The 16,350-nt window shown below is 38.5% G+C and overlaps 1 protein-coding gene across 9 annotated transcripts in view; it reads right to left on the bottom strand.

The window, feature by feature from the left end:
• The window catches only part of INPP5F (inositol polyphosphate-5-phosphatase F), a 92,674-nt gene that overhangs the window by 22,394 nt on the left and 53,930 nt on the right, over positions 1-16,350 (bottom strand). For 4 of the 9 annotated variants that reach the window (XR_003796964.1, XM_029244759.1, XM_029244763.1 and 1 more), the window contains exons 4-12: positions 11,780-11,908; positions 11,388-11,555; positions 11,214-11,270; positions 8,931-9,129; positions 8,207-8,386; positions 7,304-7,371; positions 2,131-2,255; positions 1,281-1,358; positions 250-370 (exon numbers count right to left, since the gene is read on the bottom strand). Coding sequence is in view for 6 of the 9 variants with exons in the window: in XM_029244759.1 (XP_029100592.1) it covers positions 250-370; positions 1,281-1,358; positions 2,131-2,255; positions 7,304-7,371; positions 8,207-8,386; positions 8,931-9,129; positions 11,214-11,270; positions 11,388-11,555; positions 11,780-11,908 (1,125 nt within the window). In the remaining 3 variants the exon portion in view is untranslated. Of the gene's footprint in view, positions 1-249; positions 371-1,280; positions 1,359-1,494; positions 1,602-2,130; positions 2,256-7,303; positions 7,372-8,206; positions 8,387-8,930; positions 9,130-11,213; positions 11,556-11,779; positions 11,909-16,350 lie in introns of those variants that run through there. The other 5 variants (XM_029244758.1, XM_029244760.1, XM_029244765.1 and 2 more) reach the window with 5 other exon arrangements.

Genomic DNA, 16,350 nt, shown 5'->3' with positions numbered 1-16,350 from the left:
AAAGGTAAATGACTACATAGTGCCACCCAGTACAATTTTAAATGCTGGGCCTCACATTTTTGAAATGAGTACTTAAGAAAACGCCATTTGATTCAACTGATTTCTAGGAAAGGCTGTACTTTCCAGGTTTTAAAGCAACAAGGATGTTTGCATGCTGTAAATGTTCTATGGAACAAAGATTTTAGTTACTGGTTTACATGTGAAAAAAATTAAAAATGAATATTTACAATCCAGTGGACTCCAAATTACCTGCTGTTCCATGACCACTCGTGCAATGGCAGCTTGGACCACATTGGTGCGATCCAGGCAGTCCATGCAATTAACTCGAAAAATCCCTTCTTGTTTACATATTACTCCAGCTTGATCAACCCTTTTCAAAAACAGTATGGAATTACTTTACAATATGAAATACTTTAAAGTTTTCAAAACCCACAATTCTTCACAGTATAATAATAACAACAGCAACATTGGTTATCAATTTGCTTAGAATATTATTATGTGGCAGGCATTACTGAGACCTTTGTAGACGTTATTGTTAATTTACACAATAACTCAACAAAGAAGATATTCTCCCCATTTTGGGGGGGGGGGGGAGAAAAACAGGTACAGAAAGAGTGACTTGCCTGAGTCACACAACTACTAGGCAGAGCTGATACAAACCCTAGTTATGCTTTTCTACACATTTAAAACCAGAAGGCACTTTAAAACACCATCCCATTCCTCCTTTTTGACTTCAAGTAGAAATGCATCTAAATTAGCTTGAACAGACTAATTCACTCTATCACCCAGTGAGAAGTCATGCAGCATGCCTCACTCATCTAACTTCTCTAGCCACCTGTGGCCTTAAAATCTAATCAAATGTTCTCTCCTGTCCTTTAAGCCAACTTCTTCTTCCTACGTCTCCCCTGAAGAATCAACTTCCTTCTCTGATAATTTTTAAATGTCTCAAAACTGGGACCAAATACCTCTAAACCTTCCTTCCCATGTTAGGGACCAAGAAGAAATGTAGATCATGGAGCGTTAGAAGGAATTAAAGAATAGTCACGGAGCACTCCACTCCATTTTGCTGTGACCACCTGACACCTTTCCCCTGTTCAAAGCTAACTATGCCTAATGACTCACACCCTTTTGAAAAGGAGAATAGGAATTGGGAAGCAAAACAAGAAAAACAAAAATCCTTTCTCAGCCTGCTATTATTTTAACACTTAGTGGTACTAGACAAATACATATGATTTCACATACCAAGAGTCTGTCAAACTGATTTCTTACGAAATACCTACCAACACCACTTCATGTCAAGAATAATGTCATAAATGGCATCTGTTAGTGTTTGAACATTCTCAAACTTCATTCCTCGGCTAAAATACATGCCAAAAGGAAAAAAAAAAACTTTAATAATTTTTTTAAGATTATGATATCTAAGGTTACTTGGAAAAATGAAAGAAAATTATTACTATAAATATGAGAATAACACTACTTTAAATAGGCAATTATATAAATATTTATAACTAATCTTCATTATGAAAGAAAATATGCTTAAGGATACACTGAAACATATCACAGCCATCAGAAGCTTCTTTCCCCACCAAAATTTTCAATACCTATGTAAATGAACCCACATTAGAGTCAGGATTATGACAGAAGAAACTTGCTCTCAGAATACACACAAGTTAAAATTACCATCAAAATGATTGTTGTTTTTCCAGAGCAAACTCCAGTGGAGTTATCCCAAGAGAGAGCAGTATTACTAACAGTATAAAGATGAGCCAGCAGGATGAGTTTTAAGTAAGGGAACACTATTACTCCTGCCAGGCTCAAACTCAAGCAGAAAGGGAAAGTTCCAGAAATTCTTTTACTGAAGGATAAAAGGAAAAAAGGAACTCTAAGTCTCCAAGTCATTTTGGAACAAAAAGACTGTAAATATTTCAGGAAGAATTAACTTAAATTTTTAGGCAAAATAAAACCCATATGTAAATGGAACTAAGTAAACAAATGATAGTCCTTTCCTTTCTAACAGTGAGGAGAACAAGATTTTCTTCCCAATAAAGAGAAGAGAAACTAAGGTCCCTGTGGCAGTGTCTACCACAAACATTGGAACTGATCAAAACTCCTCTCAGGAAGCCATCTTACCAGTGCTCATGGAAGTCAAATGAAACATAAGTGAGGTGTGAGTTGTTAAAGAGCAACACTTGTTTCAGGTAAGCGTCGCCAATTATTTTCTCTCTTCCTGCCTGGTCTACCAAATTAATAATAACCTGTGAGAGTAAAGAAAAGGAAAAAATTTAGTTTAATCAGACATTAGACTCATAATTTTTACTGAATTTATTTAGAATTATGTTTTAGAAATAATTTATAGCCAGACTCAGAAATTAATCCACTCAAGCATCAATTTTTTTTTCCCTATAAGATTTTCATTTGTTACATTTAGGTTTATGAGAACTTACATCAATGGCATGAATAGCTTTTTTACACATTATACATTTGCAATAACCTCTTAGAATATAAAATGAAAACAAATTCCTTTATAATAGGAGGTATTTTAAATCTCTAGAATAATTTTTAAAGAAATATACAAAACCTACATACTGGACACTCTGAAACTTTGCTGAAACATGTAAAAGAAAACCTAAATAAATGGAGACACACCATGGTGCTAGATGGCAAGATTCAATATAGTAAAGATGTCGTCTCCCTAGGTTAATCTATATACTCAACAATCCCAATCAAAATTCAATCAGGATCTTTTTATGGACTTGGAAAATTAATTCTGAAGTTTATCTGGAAGAGTGAATAATACAGGAAAATATTTGAACACTAATAATAATAAAGGACTTGTCCCGTTGGAGAGCAAAACATACTTTAAATGTATAGTGATTAAAACTGTGGTACAAGTGCAGAAAAATGAATGACTCAACAGAACAGGTCAGATGGCCTAGAGACAGACGTATGTACACTGAGGAATCTAAGCTATGGTTACATCATTCTGAGAGAAATATGGACTATACTATATGTGGACTACGTGTGGACTATACTATAGTGGTATACTACAAATGGTATTGGGATAACTGTCTGTTTACATGGAGGGGGACTTAAGTTAGCCCTCTACACTTCATTATACACAAAATAGATTCTAGATGCATTAATGATCTAAATATTTTTTCTTCAAGTTATAAAAAAGCTAGACGAAATGTTGGGATGATTTTTCCCTAATTGAAGGATGGCACTGACCTTCTAAGCATAACAAAAACCAGAGAGTGTAAAGAAAAGATGGACAGATGTGACAACATAAAAATATAAAACCTCTGTGTACTAAATGACAGAATAAGCAAAGGTTAAAAAAAATATAAAGGACTACCTAGGGGAATATGCCTGCAACATAAAAACCATTAATATATAAAGAGTGCTATAAATTCAGTAAGGAAAAAAATGGGTAAAGGATACAGAGGATATTCACAAGAGAAGATAAACAAATAGCCAATAAACACGAGACTACAACTTTAAAGAAACGTACATTTTAAAACAGGAAACCAGTTTTCACCTATAGACAGGCAAAACCTGAACACTAAATGTAGACAGCATTAGTGAGTATATGGGGTAATGGGCACTGGCTCCCACTGTTACTGAGAGTGTACACTGGTGTGATCTTTTTGGAAGCAACTGAGTGGTAGGTATCAACCTAAAAGAAATGTAATGTTTGATCCAGCCATTTCACCTCTAGAACTTTATAAAGCACACAAGTGTTCCAAAACATATAAAGGATGTTTTCTGGAGAATTTTAGAATAGCAAAAACTATATCCTAAAGGTCCACCAATGGAGAAATGGTTAAATAATAGCCATGAGCTATTAAGTGAAAATAGTTGCAGAATGGTGTATATCCCATAGCTTATAGCCCTCTTTTGACTTAAATTTTGAATGTGTAATATGCATGTGTCAAGATGTTTTCTGCTGCAAATGACAAATTACTGACTCAAATCTCAGAACGGAAATCTGTTCTGAACCTCAGAAGTCGAGGTTGCACGGTTCCAGAACTGCTTCATTCAATGGTGACCAAAACCAGATCTTTTTGTTCTGCCATCCTCGGCATATTAGTCAATCCTCAGGCTAATGACCTAGGCTTGACACAGCTGCAGCAGTACGAACCAAATCCAGACACAACCACCACAGAGGGATTGACTGTGGGTTCCTGTATCTCTTTTTATTAGAGCAGGAAATCTTGCCCAGAGCCTCCCAGCAGACTTCCCTTCACATCAGACCTCATTGGCCAAAGTGCCAAGAACATACACAAGCCCACGCCTGTACCAAATACAGGCAAGAGCAACAGTAGTGACACCATGACTGAGTCAGACCGACCGTACGCCCACCTCCCAGAGAGCAATTACCCAGAGGATGAGGGTGGATAAAAGAACACTCTTGGGGTACTGTTAGACAGGAACAAGTGTCTCCTCAACACATACGCCTATAAAGTTGATGAGTATGATGTGTACAAACAGGTTGTGAAAGTCAACAGGGAGCAGGAATGAGGGTGGAGAGGAGGTTATTTCTTCTACTTCCTTTACATACCTCACAATTACTTCAATTTTTACAGTGATTATGTGTTACATTTAAATTATGGTTTATTCTCTTCAATGCTACTTATAATTACACATATTGAGAATACATGAAATTTATTTACATTGTAAAAAATTCAAACGTAGATAAAGGTCACATCCTTCCTGACCACAAGCTAAAATAAATCCACAGTCTTCCCTGAAGGTAACTCCCACTACAAGTTTGATGTGTACCCTTTCAGGCCATCTAAGTGCGTTCCTATATAAATGTGCGTGCCATATGTAGGTGAGAACACATATATATGGAAGAGAATTACATATGACAGTTTTGTTTTGTGGGAGTTTTTAAATGGTACCATGCCATATGCTGTCACGCAGTTTTTCTCACTCCACTGTATGAGTTTAAGATCTTTTCACATTAGTACACACAGATGTACCTCATCATTTTGGTTTTTTTTTAAGAAGATGTCGGGGGTAGGAGTTTTTATTAATTTATTTATTTTGGCTGTGTTGGGTCTTCATTTCCGTGCGAGGGCTTTCTCTAGTTGTGGCAAGCGGGGGCCACTCTTCATCGCGGTGCGCGGGCCTCTCTTGTTGCGGAGCACAGGCTCCAGATGCGCAGGCTCAGTAGTTGTGGCTCACGGGCCTAGTTGCTCCGTGGCATGTGGGATCCTCCCAGACCAGGGCTCGAAACCGTGTCCCCTGCATTAGCAGGCAGATTCTCAACCACGGTGCCACCAGGGAAGACCCCTCATCATTTTTAAGCATTTGTATGCAGCACTTTAGATATGCTGTACTTTATTTACCCACTGACCTCCTGATGAACAAAGGGTTTTTTTATGCTGCAATAAGGAGGCTTATACATGCCTCCTTGATTGAACACATGTTTCTCTCAGGGAGATTTAAATTTTTTTGTCATCCTTGACAAAACTTGTACTTCCCGCCATTTTTATTTTAGTCATTCTGGCTTTGTGAATGGTGGTTTTAGTTTGCATCTCCCTGATGATTAACGACGTGGAACACCTTTTCATGTTTATTGGCTTTTGGACATCCTTTTTCATGAAGAATCTGCTCAAGTCTTTTGTCCAATTTTCTTTTGGGCTGTACACCTTTTTTATGGATTTATAGGACTTTTTAATGTACTCTAGATAAAAGTTCTTTGTCTTATATATGTCTTCTCCCGCTTTGTGAATTGCCTTTCCATTCTCTTAATGGTGCCTTTTAATAATCAGAAGTTCTTTTATTTCAGTGAAGTCAAATTTATCCATTTTTTCATTATGGTTGGTGCTTAAGTCCTATTTAATTTTAATAAATAATATTTATAACATATAGCAGTATTTTAATATTCAAAATATTTGATCATTCAATAAAGTTTCAGTAAATAAAATTTTAGTAAAAATTAAACATTTAGTAAAGTCATTTTTTTTTCATTATGGTTAGTGCTTTTAAAGCCCTGTTTAAGACCCAAGGTCAAAAGATGTTCTATATTTTCCTTTAAAAGGCTTATTAACCTTTCACATTTAGATCCACATCCATCTGGAACTGATTTCTGTATATGGTATGTAGGATAGATATCAAAAGACAAATTACTGGATTAACAGTATAAGCATATTTTATTTTATTTTTTGCGGTACGCGGGCCTCTCACTGTTGCAGCCTCTCCCGTTGTGGAGCACAAGCTCCGGACGTGCAGGCTCAGCGGCCATGGCTCACAGGCCCAGCCGCTCCGCGGCACGTGGGATCTTCCCGGACCAGGGCACGAACCCGTGTCCCCTGCATTGGCAGGCAGACTCTCAACCACTGCGCCACCAGGGAAGCCCAAGCATATTTTATTTTGATTGATAATACCATTCAAAATGGCTATAGCAACTTATGCTGCTCCCAGCAATGTGTGAGTGTTCTCATTTCCCCAGTTACCTGCCTTTATCTCTTACTACAAACTTTATATTTTTTTTCAATATGAGGGTTTGCTTTTTATTTCCCTGATGGGACTTTCTTTGAGATTGCACAAAATTTATATATTAACAACTGAAATCTATTCAATATTGAGTCTTTCCTTCCAGGAACATGGTATTTTCTCTCCGTTTATTCAAGTCTTCTTTTACGTTCTTCAGTAATCCTCCCCTCCCAACACCCTTGCCCCCATATACATGCTATCTTTTTTGTATGTTCGGTGGATTTCAGGTTGTTTCTTCCTATTTTTGTGACTGTTAGAGAAATGCATCCCATGGCATTACACCTTCCGACTGGTCATTGCTAACGGATAAGAGAGTTACTGATTAGTCTATATTAATCTGTATGAAATCTGGCCATCTTACTGAACTTGTATTTCACCTAACAGTTCTCAATTGATTTTGGTTTATATGTTCACATACCTACATATGAATGTATGAATAAATAAGAACGGTGGGCCGAGAAAAAAGATATTGAAGGATACATACCAAATTGTTACCTCAAAGAGATGGACCTATAGGTGGTACTGAGAGATGCTTTTCCTATCCTACTCCAGATACTTCTCAGATTGTAGTAATTGACAGTAGATTAATCTCATCTAAAAACAGTCTAAAGTAGCTGACTCAATGATAATTCTTAAAGAATATTAAGAACACTCTTAGCTATGTGTTCTTTAACTCCACGAGAAATGCCATTTTGCTTAATTATGAATCGTATATTATTTTCATGAAATTTAAAGAAACAGATGCATAACCATTTCTAAAAATATGAAGGAACACTTATTACTACAGATCAAAACCCACCTGTTTTTTGTAAATTTTCAGTTGTTCTTCAAAATGGGCACAGAAATAGGCGACAGTGTCCTTTTCACCTACAAAGAAGTGATACAAAATCTTTTTTTCCTTCCCACGTGTAACACAGAAATTAGTGTCTATTCCACCTTTACGTTTACTTTTACATAATTTATTGACAGCCCAAATGTAACTAAGATTGTCTAAAACCAGTATTTTAAAATGAAATGCTAAGCGGTGGCAACTATGAAATGACATTTATTATTTATATAACCAGCCAACTTGTCAGAAAAGGTTTCATGTAGTTCATAATAAATTAATAAAAACCCCTTTAAAACAAGGATGTTAAAAACTGAAGTTTTACTGAATTCTCACAAATATAAATTGTTTTGAGAGAAAAATATTCTGAAAACAATTTTTAAAATCAGCTTCTTTCAGTAATCTAATTAGATTGACATGACTTAGCTATTCCAGTGCTAAAGTTAAAATACTGGAAGAAATTAAGTCCTTAATATTTAAAACAACAACGAACCTTTCCCAGCAAAACATGTGAGTAAAGGCATCCTATCTATTCCTTGTAGATGCTGTCTTATTTAAGATATTTCCTGCTTCTATAAATATTGGCCATATTTACACTTTTCCAAAATTAAGCATGTAATAAAGTATTCTTTAAAGAAACAACAAATTAAAATCTGTGAATTAAGCTCTCTTTTGGAATCTTTTTATTGTCAATTACTTAAATTGTCAACAACCATTATTACTTTTGTGATTATTATATCACTATTAAATTTTACCATGAGTTATTATTTTAAATGAAGTATCTGGCAAAACAAATCCAAACCTATGAAGTATCTAATATTTTAAAAAACTCCCTCTGAAATCATCGTCTGCAAACCAAATAACGGACAGGCTTACTTCTGTCCAGCCGAGGTCTTGGATTATATCGATACCCAACCTGGCTCCAAAACACAGGCACAGAGCCTCGTGTTTGAATAAATGACAAGGTATGATTATGCACATGAATTAACTGCTCAGTCTCCACATAATTTGCAACATTTCCATTTTTATCCACTCCTCTTCGTTTATAACGCATTCCTAAAAGAAAATTAAAACAAAACAGCAACATTGAAAAAAAAAATTAGTGTCACTAGATATGCTTCTTAACCAAATCTGTGTCTTTCAGGACAGCCTTGGGGATCTAATGAGCAACTGCCAGGCAGAACAGTATCAACTTACCCCAGATCATGCCTGTATTCATCGTTTTTTAAAAGTTGAAGCTGAGATAGCTCCTGTGAACTGAAAGAGGAGGTTTTTCCCAAAGATGCTAGCACTCGGGAAGGATTTATTACTGTGATACAGGCTGTCATTAGGAACAATGGTATCTAGAAGCACATCCCAAGTGACTTTCTGCTCTCTTCCACATATATACCTCCTTTTCTTTTCCCTTTTGTTAACTCTCTCCCATTCACTTCTCTCCAAAAACTTGGTCCCCAATTATATCACACTATTGAGAGTCACTGGGCACTTTGAAGCCAACTGTGTTTCCAAATCCATTATTGTCATTACCATTTCAATACATCTGCAGATGTTCCATTCTTGCCTGGATTTAATTTGTACACTATTACAGCCCTCCACTCACCTGCTCTGTGTCTACTTCGGCGTGAAATGAGAGCCACTAGGAAGCGTGGGTGAATGTCATCTACGCAGGTGGACTCCTGAGGGGGGGTCTCCGGGCTGCTTTTCTCATCGTCAGATGACTCATTATAATTAACCACAAGTTCTTCAATCTGCACAAAACCTTGAATAATGGGGATAATCCAAAAGTCCACATCCGGTGTCTGAAAATAATATGAACATCATGTTGCTCCTATTCTGTACAGCACTGCTACTTCCTTAAACCCAAGCAGTAGTTAGCACATACTTGTTGTTAGTTTATTAGAAGCAGAAACCTTCCATCCTTTAACTATATTTTCTGCTTTTTGGAGAACACTAAGGAATGGAGGGAGGGAGGGGGGTGGAGGTGAGAGCCTTTCCTTTTGTTTATGGTGGTCATTCATAAGAAGAGCTGCCTGAAAGGGACCACAGCTGCTGGGTACAAATTCAAGCTCCACCACTTACTTCCTGACGCAGGTGAATCACTTAACCTTGCCATGCCTCGGCATTCTGCTTTGTGAAATAAGAAAAACGACAACCTCATAAGGTTGTTGTGAAGATTAAATGAGTAAAATCTAAAAAGTGTTTGGCGTAGTGCCTGCCTAATAGTAAGGATTTAATAAATGTGGCTATTATGGTTCTTCCTGCTGGTATAGAAGAAAATAAAGCTTAAAGGTTGATTTTCAACTCCCAATTGTATTAAGCCTTTAATTAAATACAACCAACTCTGATCACTTTATTATGAAACACAGAGGTCTATTCTACTTTCTAGTTTAGAAAAAGTCTTGCTCTGCCAAGCTAAAATCCAAGTAGTCAATTAACCAAAAAAAGAATCCTTTCCATAAATATCTTATTTTAAAAAGTCATCCAATGTAATTAGGAGAGTATTAATTAAAGTTAGAGATTTCCTCTTAGTCTTTCCGACTAAGAATAGTCAGATTTCTCAACTGACTGTATGCAGGGACAGTAAAGGATGAAAAGTGCTCCAGAGAAGCTGTTCTTAGCCCCTCCTTCCCTCCTATCTCCGTATCTGTATCTAGCCTTAATCTCAGCATCAACTTCAAATCCACCCCTTCTTTCACAGTCTAAAGTAGCTATGAAATATACTACTTATATACTCCAGGTCCTATCTCACAGTTTTGTTTTATGGAGTCTGCAGATAGGATCTTAGGAAGGTGGTTAGAGTTGAAAATAGTGAAGCAAAGGATCTATTTGCATTCATTACTTTTATCACCATTCTCATTATTTATATTTTTGTTTTAGCAATAAATACAAAACTCTCAGCGGGAACAGAGATCGGTATGCTACGAAATGCCACCTTTATTGTAAGTCATCGGTTTTAAATGGTAATGCTACATGTCTGACAAAAACTCTGCAAAACACATTAGAGCTCAATATGTCAGCAAACAGGACAAATACTCATTACAGACACCCTTATTTTTCTCCCCCTATCATTAAGTCTTGGTGGTCATGGTTTGATCAGCATCATAGAGAGGCAAGAACATTTTAGAGAGGTAAGCCATGATAGATACCTAGTTTTAGATACCACCAGATAAATAGGTCAAAATCATTTATACTAACCACCACCAATAGGGAGAAACAGAAAGAAAAAAGGTTTGAACTTTCTGAAAGGTTAAGAAAAAGATAATCTGTGACCCTATTCAACTTTTTGCTCAATTTGTGTCCGAAACAGTAACTGGCACATGGCAGGCTTTCGATAAATATTGGTTGATTGACCGAATAAATGAACTGTCTTTGGACAGTCATAATTCTCCAATATACATGACAGAGTAAAGGAAGAAGGTAATCATTAAACCTGAAGGAACCTCATGCAATAATCTCATCATACCCCCTGTCTTCCCTGATTCGAATACTTGTAGTACTGGAACGTTCTTAGAGATTTGTTTACTCCAATTTCCATATGAGGAAACAGGAACATTAAATGACTGGTATCACTAAAGGAAAACCGGGCTTCAACACTTCCAATGGGTACAAACAAAATATCTTTTACAGGAACTCTATGGATATTAGTTCCACAGCCTTAAATTATGACTGTTCTATGGAAACCTACTAAAAAGATAAGCCTGTGGCTATATAGTCAAATTAGGAACTGCCTTAAAGTAGTGCCCTGGTTTTCCCTAGCTAAATGATTCTCATTCTACAGGGGAAAACATTACGTGAGATTTAAAATTTTTGTTTTAGTACAACTTAAAAATATTTGCCTAACAACTATAAACTACCTTAGAATATTTCAGAAACAACTACTCACACCAATCTCAGTAAGGTCTTGTATCATATATTTATTCCAAAAAAATCGGTCATCAACCTGGAAAAGGTAGAAAACAAACAGTTCAGAAACATGTTGTTTCAGTTCTCCTATAGAAGCCAAACGGGTCCATAAATTGTTCTGGTGGCAAACCCTGCTCTGAGCTGTGAGAGGTACCTTTTGCCAGAGAGGACAGGGGTCCCTCTCCCCAGCACTCTGCCTCTGCACTGAATTGGTCAGGTCATAGGTCAAGCTATAGTAAAAGGATTCTGAGTCCATGAACATCTTCAGCAACTCCTCAAGTAATCTTCTCTCCAACTTCTCCTTTTCTTTACTTTCCTTAACCTGTAAGAAATTAATCTACTATTACTGCAGGAATTAAATGTAAAGCACTGTGTGGATACCACACAACTCCCTAGGAGCAAAGTAAAAAATAACCCCAAGGATACGCAGAGATGGTGCTTTAATATGACAAGTAGTTTGAAAGTAAGTTTATTAGCAGGAAAGTCACCCCTCAATTTAAAACTAATCAAAGATGAATTCCAAGCCCATATCAATTAAACTCTTACTTTCTTTTTATTAGGAGCAGACACATTGGATTTAATATGCGTAAAGGTCTTCAGTAGAAACTTTGAGTCATCAGGAGATGGTATAATCTTCTCTGGTTTGTTAATTCCAAAATGATGTTTCTTACAGAGCTAAATAATAGGAGGAGAAAGAGAATTCATTATTACTAATATCTGCTTGCTTAATGTTCAAGTGTGAGTGCAGAAGTGTCACTATGCCTCAAGCACTGTGGTTAGAACATCAAGAACAGGTAAAATGACCCAGCAGACAACTGATATTAGAAAACACAGCTGTGGTTTCAAGGATTAGAAAGCTACAGTAGAGGATAAGCAAAGAATACAGGGCAGGATATACTTAGGATTTAGGGGTAGAAAATTCTGGTTAGGATGCTAGTAAGTTCTTATGTAATATAACTGAAGAATAAAATGCTCTGGTTGGGATTCATTAACACTTTAAAAATTGGCATCAAAGATTAAAAATAGTGCAAAATACACATATGCTATGCTCTAGTCACACTTCTTTAGAGCAATATATGCTAAATATTCATGCTAGTTAATTGAGTGTTTTGGGTGAGAAGTTGCCAAGAGTCTGCTCTATTGGGAATGTTAAAAGCTGGACGTTTCAACCACTCTCTCGCCTCCTATCGTCACACACACTAATGAAATCAGCACAAAAACACACTCTTTGGGTCCAGAGATTAAGTTTGAAGCAGAAAGTAGGGGCTGCAGGAAATATGCAGTCCAACCAACAAAGGTGATGAAGAGGATGGGAAGGTGTTAAGACAAGAGAAGGGCACAGAGGTTCTACAGAGGACTACCTGGTTAAAGTCAAGCGTTTTACATATAATTTCATGTGGCTCAACACACAAAGCAAATATTCTGAAAGGGACACAAGGATTCTATTAACCATATGCAGACTAATTCCGTTTTTTCAATACACTGGTTTTATTGCTATGCTAAGTGGTAGACACCTGTTAAGAGCTAACAGTCACTAAATGGTTATCATTAGTAGTGTCTTACTTACAAAATAACTATTACTAGATTATAAACAGGATAAAAAAACTTAATGAGGAGAAAAAACTAATTCAAGATTGTGGGGTTTTTAAAAATATTTATTTATTTATTTAGTTTTTGGCTGCATTGGGGTCTTAGTTGTGGCATACAGTATCTTTTTTATTACGGTGCTCGGGCTCCAGAGAGCACGGGCTCATTAGTTGTGGCAGGCGCGTGGGCTGCAGAGCACGTGGGTTCGGTAGTTGTGGCGTATGGGCTCTCTAGCTGTGGCGCCCGGGCTCAGTTGCCCTGCGGCATGTGGGATCTTAGTTCCCCGACCAGGGATCGAACTGGCGTCCTCTGTATTGCAAGACAGATTCTTAACCACTGGACCACCAGGGAAGTCCCCTGGTTCGAGTTTTGATTATAAATTTTTTTAAAAAGTTAGGGGGTGGACTTCCCTGGTGGCACAGTGGTTGGGAATCCTCCTGCCAATGCAGGGGACACGCATTCGAGCCCTGGTCCCAGAGGATCCCATGTGCTACAGAGCAACTAAGTCCATGCGCCACAACTACTGAGGCTGCATGCCACAACTACTGAAGCCCATACACCTAGAGCCCATGCTCCGCAACAAGAGAAGCCACCGCAATGAGAAGCCCGCACACCGCAACGAAAACGCAATGCAAAAAAATAAATAAGTAAATTAATTAATTTTTTAAAAAAAGGAAGGGGGCTGTTCCTGTTTTATCAAATTGGAAGTGGAGACTGGTAATTGAATGAAGAATTCGGATGTACTGCAATCTTACGGGTTTTATGTCTTTTCAAAGCTATGGCTACCAAACACTCTATTCACATGGGTTTCAAAACATGATTGAAACTTTACACTCCTCCTGGCCTACCAGTGAAGACAAGGGAACCAAAGGTGAAGTAAAAAAAAATCTACAGTCATCCTGCCAAAACCAAGTTAACTTAATTTCCCTTCAAGTAAGCAAAACTAACCAGATCTTGAGATAATGGGGAAGGAGCAAGAATCAAGCATATGGACGTTGCTCCAGCAATTCTCTCCTTTCTCCTCTTTCTGCCTGATCATTCCCACCAGCACTGAAACACACTGATATTTCTCTCCTCTAACACTCCTCCTGTGCCAGCTAGGGTCCTACTTCTTTGTACTCCTCACTGCCTCCAATCCCTCTCCTCCCATTCTCTCTCCAGCCCACTCCAACTTGGCTTTGGCCCCCACCACTCCACCGAAACCTTATCTTCAGTGTGACCAATGGTCTCTACTTGGCTAAATGCAGTGGTAGATTCCTGGTCCTTATCTTAACTGCTCAGTAGCATTTGACACAGTTCATCTCTCCCTCATCTTCTCTGATACACTGTCTTACTTGGCTTCCAGTGGTCACTCTTTTCCTCTTTTACTGGTTCTTTCCTGACCATTTGACTTCTTAATGTCTTGGCACCTCAAAGTTCAGTCCTTGACCCCCTTCTCTATCTGCATTCACTCCCTCAGCGATTTTATCCAGTCTCATGGCTTTAAATACATCTACATGCCAACCCTTCCCTCCCAGCGGTACATTTCCAACCCCACTCTTTCCCAAAATTCTAGAATCACAAATCCCAACGTTTCCACTTGGATTTCCATCAGGTGCCTCACACGCAACATGTTCAAAACTAGACCCTCATCTTCTCTCCTCTGCCTTCATCTCCTGTGGCTCTCCTCCCCTTGCTTACTCCACTCCACCCACGTCAGCCTCCTTGCTGTTCCTCAACAAGCCAGGACTACTGCCACCTCAGGGCCTGTGTTCTGGCTGTTCTCTCGGCCCAGACATCCTCTCCTCAGATATCTTACCATAATCTCCACTCCTGGGCACTCCACCCACCACCCTTACTGCACTCAACTTTTATTTCCCATAGCGTTCACTACTTTCCAACATATGACATAATATAATTATGTTGATGTTTACTGTCTGCCGCACCCCCACCGTGATGTAAGTTCCATAATAGCAGAGATCCTTGTTTTACTGACTCATATATCTCCAGGGCCTTAGCAGTACCTGGTACAGGAGGTCTCAAAAAACCTTTGTTAAATGAATGGATGGGCTCTGATGCTACAAATGTAAGTGGTAACCTCCAGATTCACACATGGGGCATAAAAGTAGTCCTAGAAAACCATCACTTCCCTTCTTCCATGAATACACCTCATACCCCTCCAGCCTTGGTTAGTACAGAATTATTGGGGCAGCAAAGGAGCCTCCCGTTAGCACCCTGCTGCTGCTGCTTGTGGCACTGAGCAATTGCCGGCTAGTGATTTTTATGCAGAGTGTTTGTTAGTAATCATCTAGTCATATTAATAACACCTTCTTTAAAAGATCTGAAAACATGCCTTAAACCTAGTTATAGATTGTTGCAATTTTAATATTCAAACAGGATATTATGCCTCTGTCAGACGCAGTTATTCCTTAAGAGCATTCAAGCCAGCAAGACTTTCCCCTGGGAATATATCAAAGATGATTCTAAATATCTAGCTATTCTGAAGTAATCTTGCAGCAGCACACCTAGTCTGCACCCACTCTCCTCAGTCTCAGAAGGACGGGAGTTGTTTTTCTCTGCAAGGCTGTGTCTCCTCTAGGATCAGGACCTTGCCCCATCATTCACCCCCTCTCTCCTCTGTTCCAACCTCTCTCTCTAACAGACCCTTTCCTACCACCTTTTAACATTGTTCAAGTTTACCAGAATCTTTTCTCTAAATCCATCCCTCAACCCTGAAATCTCCATGAGTGAGCAGGGTACAGTGTCACAGTCACTGGAACTGTGAGGACTATAGTCTGGTTGCAGTAGGTCAAAGAGTGAAGGCCAATGAAACTGCTCAGGCAGAGTGAAACAAGGACCCCCTCGCTCTGAAAAGGAGAAACCTTATGTCTGTCTAAGAATGTGGCATTAATGATCTCTCTCTGCCATCCTGTCGCCTGCCCCTATGACACCCGTCTCTCTGGGCTCTTCCCCCACCTCCAACTGTTCCTTCTCTGTCTTCTTTGTTGGCGTCTCTATCTCTAAAGATAATGGTGGCTCCCAATGTTCCACCCTTAGTTCTCTTCCCATTCTTCATGCTCTGCCAAGAAAATTTCATCCTCTTTCCTCATTTTTAACTACCACTACGTTGAACTCTACATTTCTAACTCTACTCTTTTGCTCTGAGCTCATGACCCCAAAATACATCTCCCCACTAATGAGACACTAGTCTCTCAAATTCAGCATCTCCAAACCTGACCAACGTCTGTTTAGCAAATCTTGTTCCTTCTCTGGTATGCCGTATCTCAGGCAATGACTACATCACCCGCTGGATTACTTAAGCAAGAAACCTTGGAGTCACCTTCCATTATTCTACCTGCTGAAGTCTCTCCTATCAACCCCAACTACTTCATGCTGATTTTATTGCGTTAATTCAGATCCTTGTCTTTTGCCAAGACCAGTGTTTCTCAAGGGAGGTGCTACTGGCTTAACAGACAAGAGAATTCTTTTCGGCACAATTATCCCACTTAGAACAGATAACCTAACAGCCTCCTTTCACGAACTGGGGGGTC

The sequence above is a fragment of the Monodon monoceros genome, unplaced genomic scaffold, assembly GCF_005190385.1.
Source record: "Monodon monoceros isolate NGI ecotype Baffin Bay Population unplaced genomic scaffold, NGI_Narwhal_1 Super_Scaffold_4, whole genome shotgun sequence".
NCBI lineage: Eukaryota > Metazoa > Chordata > Mammalia > Artiodactyla > Monodontidae > Monodon > Monodon monoceros.
The sequence above is the reverse complement of the archived record's forward strand: the minus strand, read 5'-3'. Positions and strand labels throughout refer to the sequence as shown.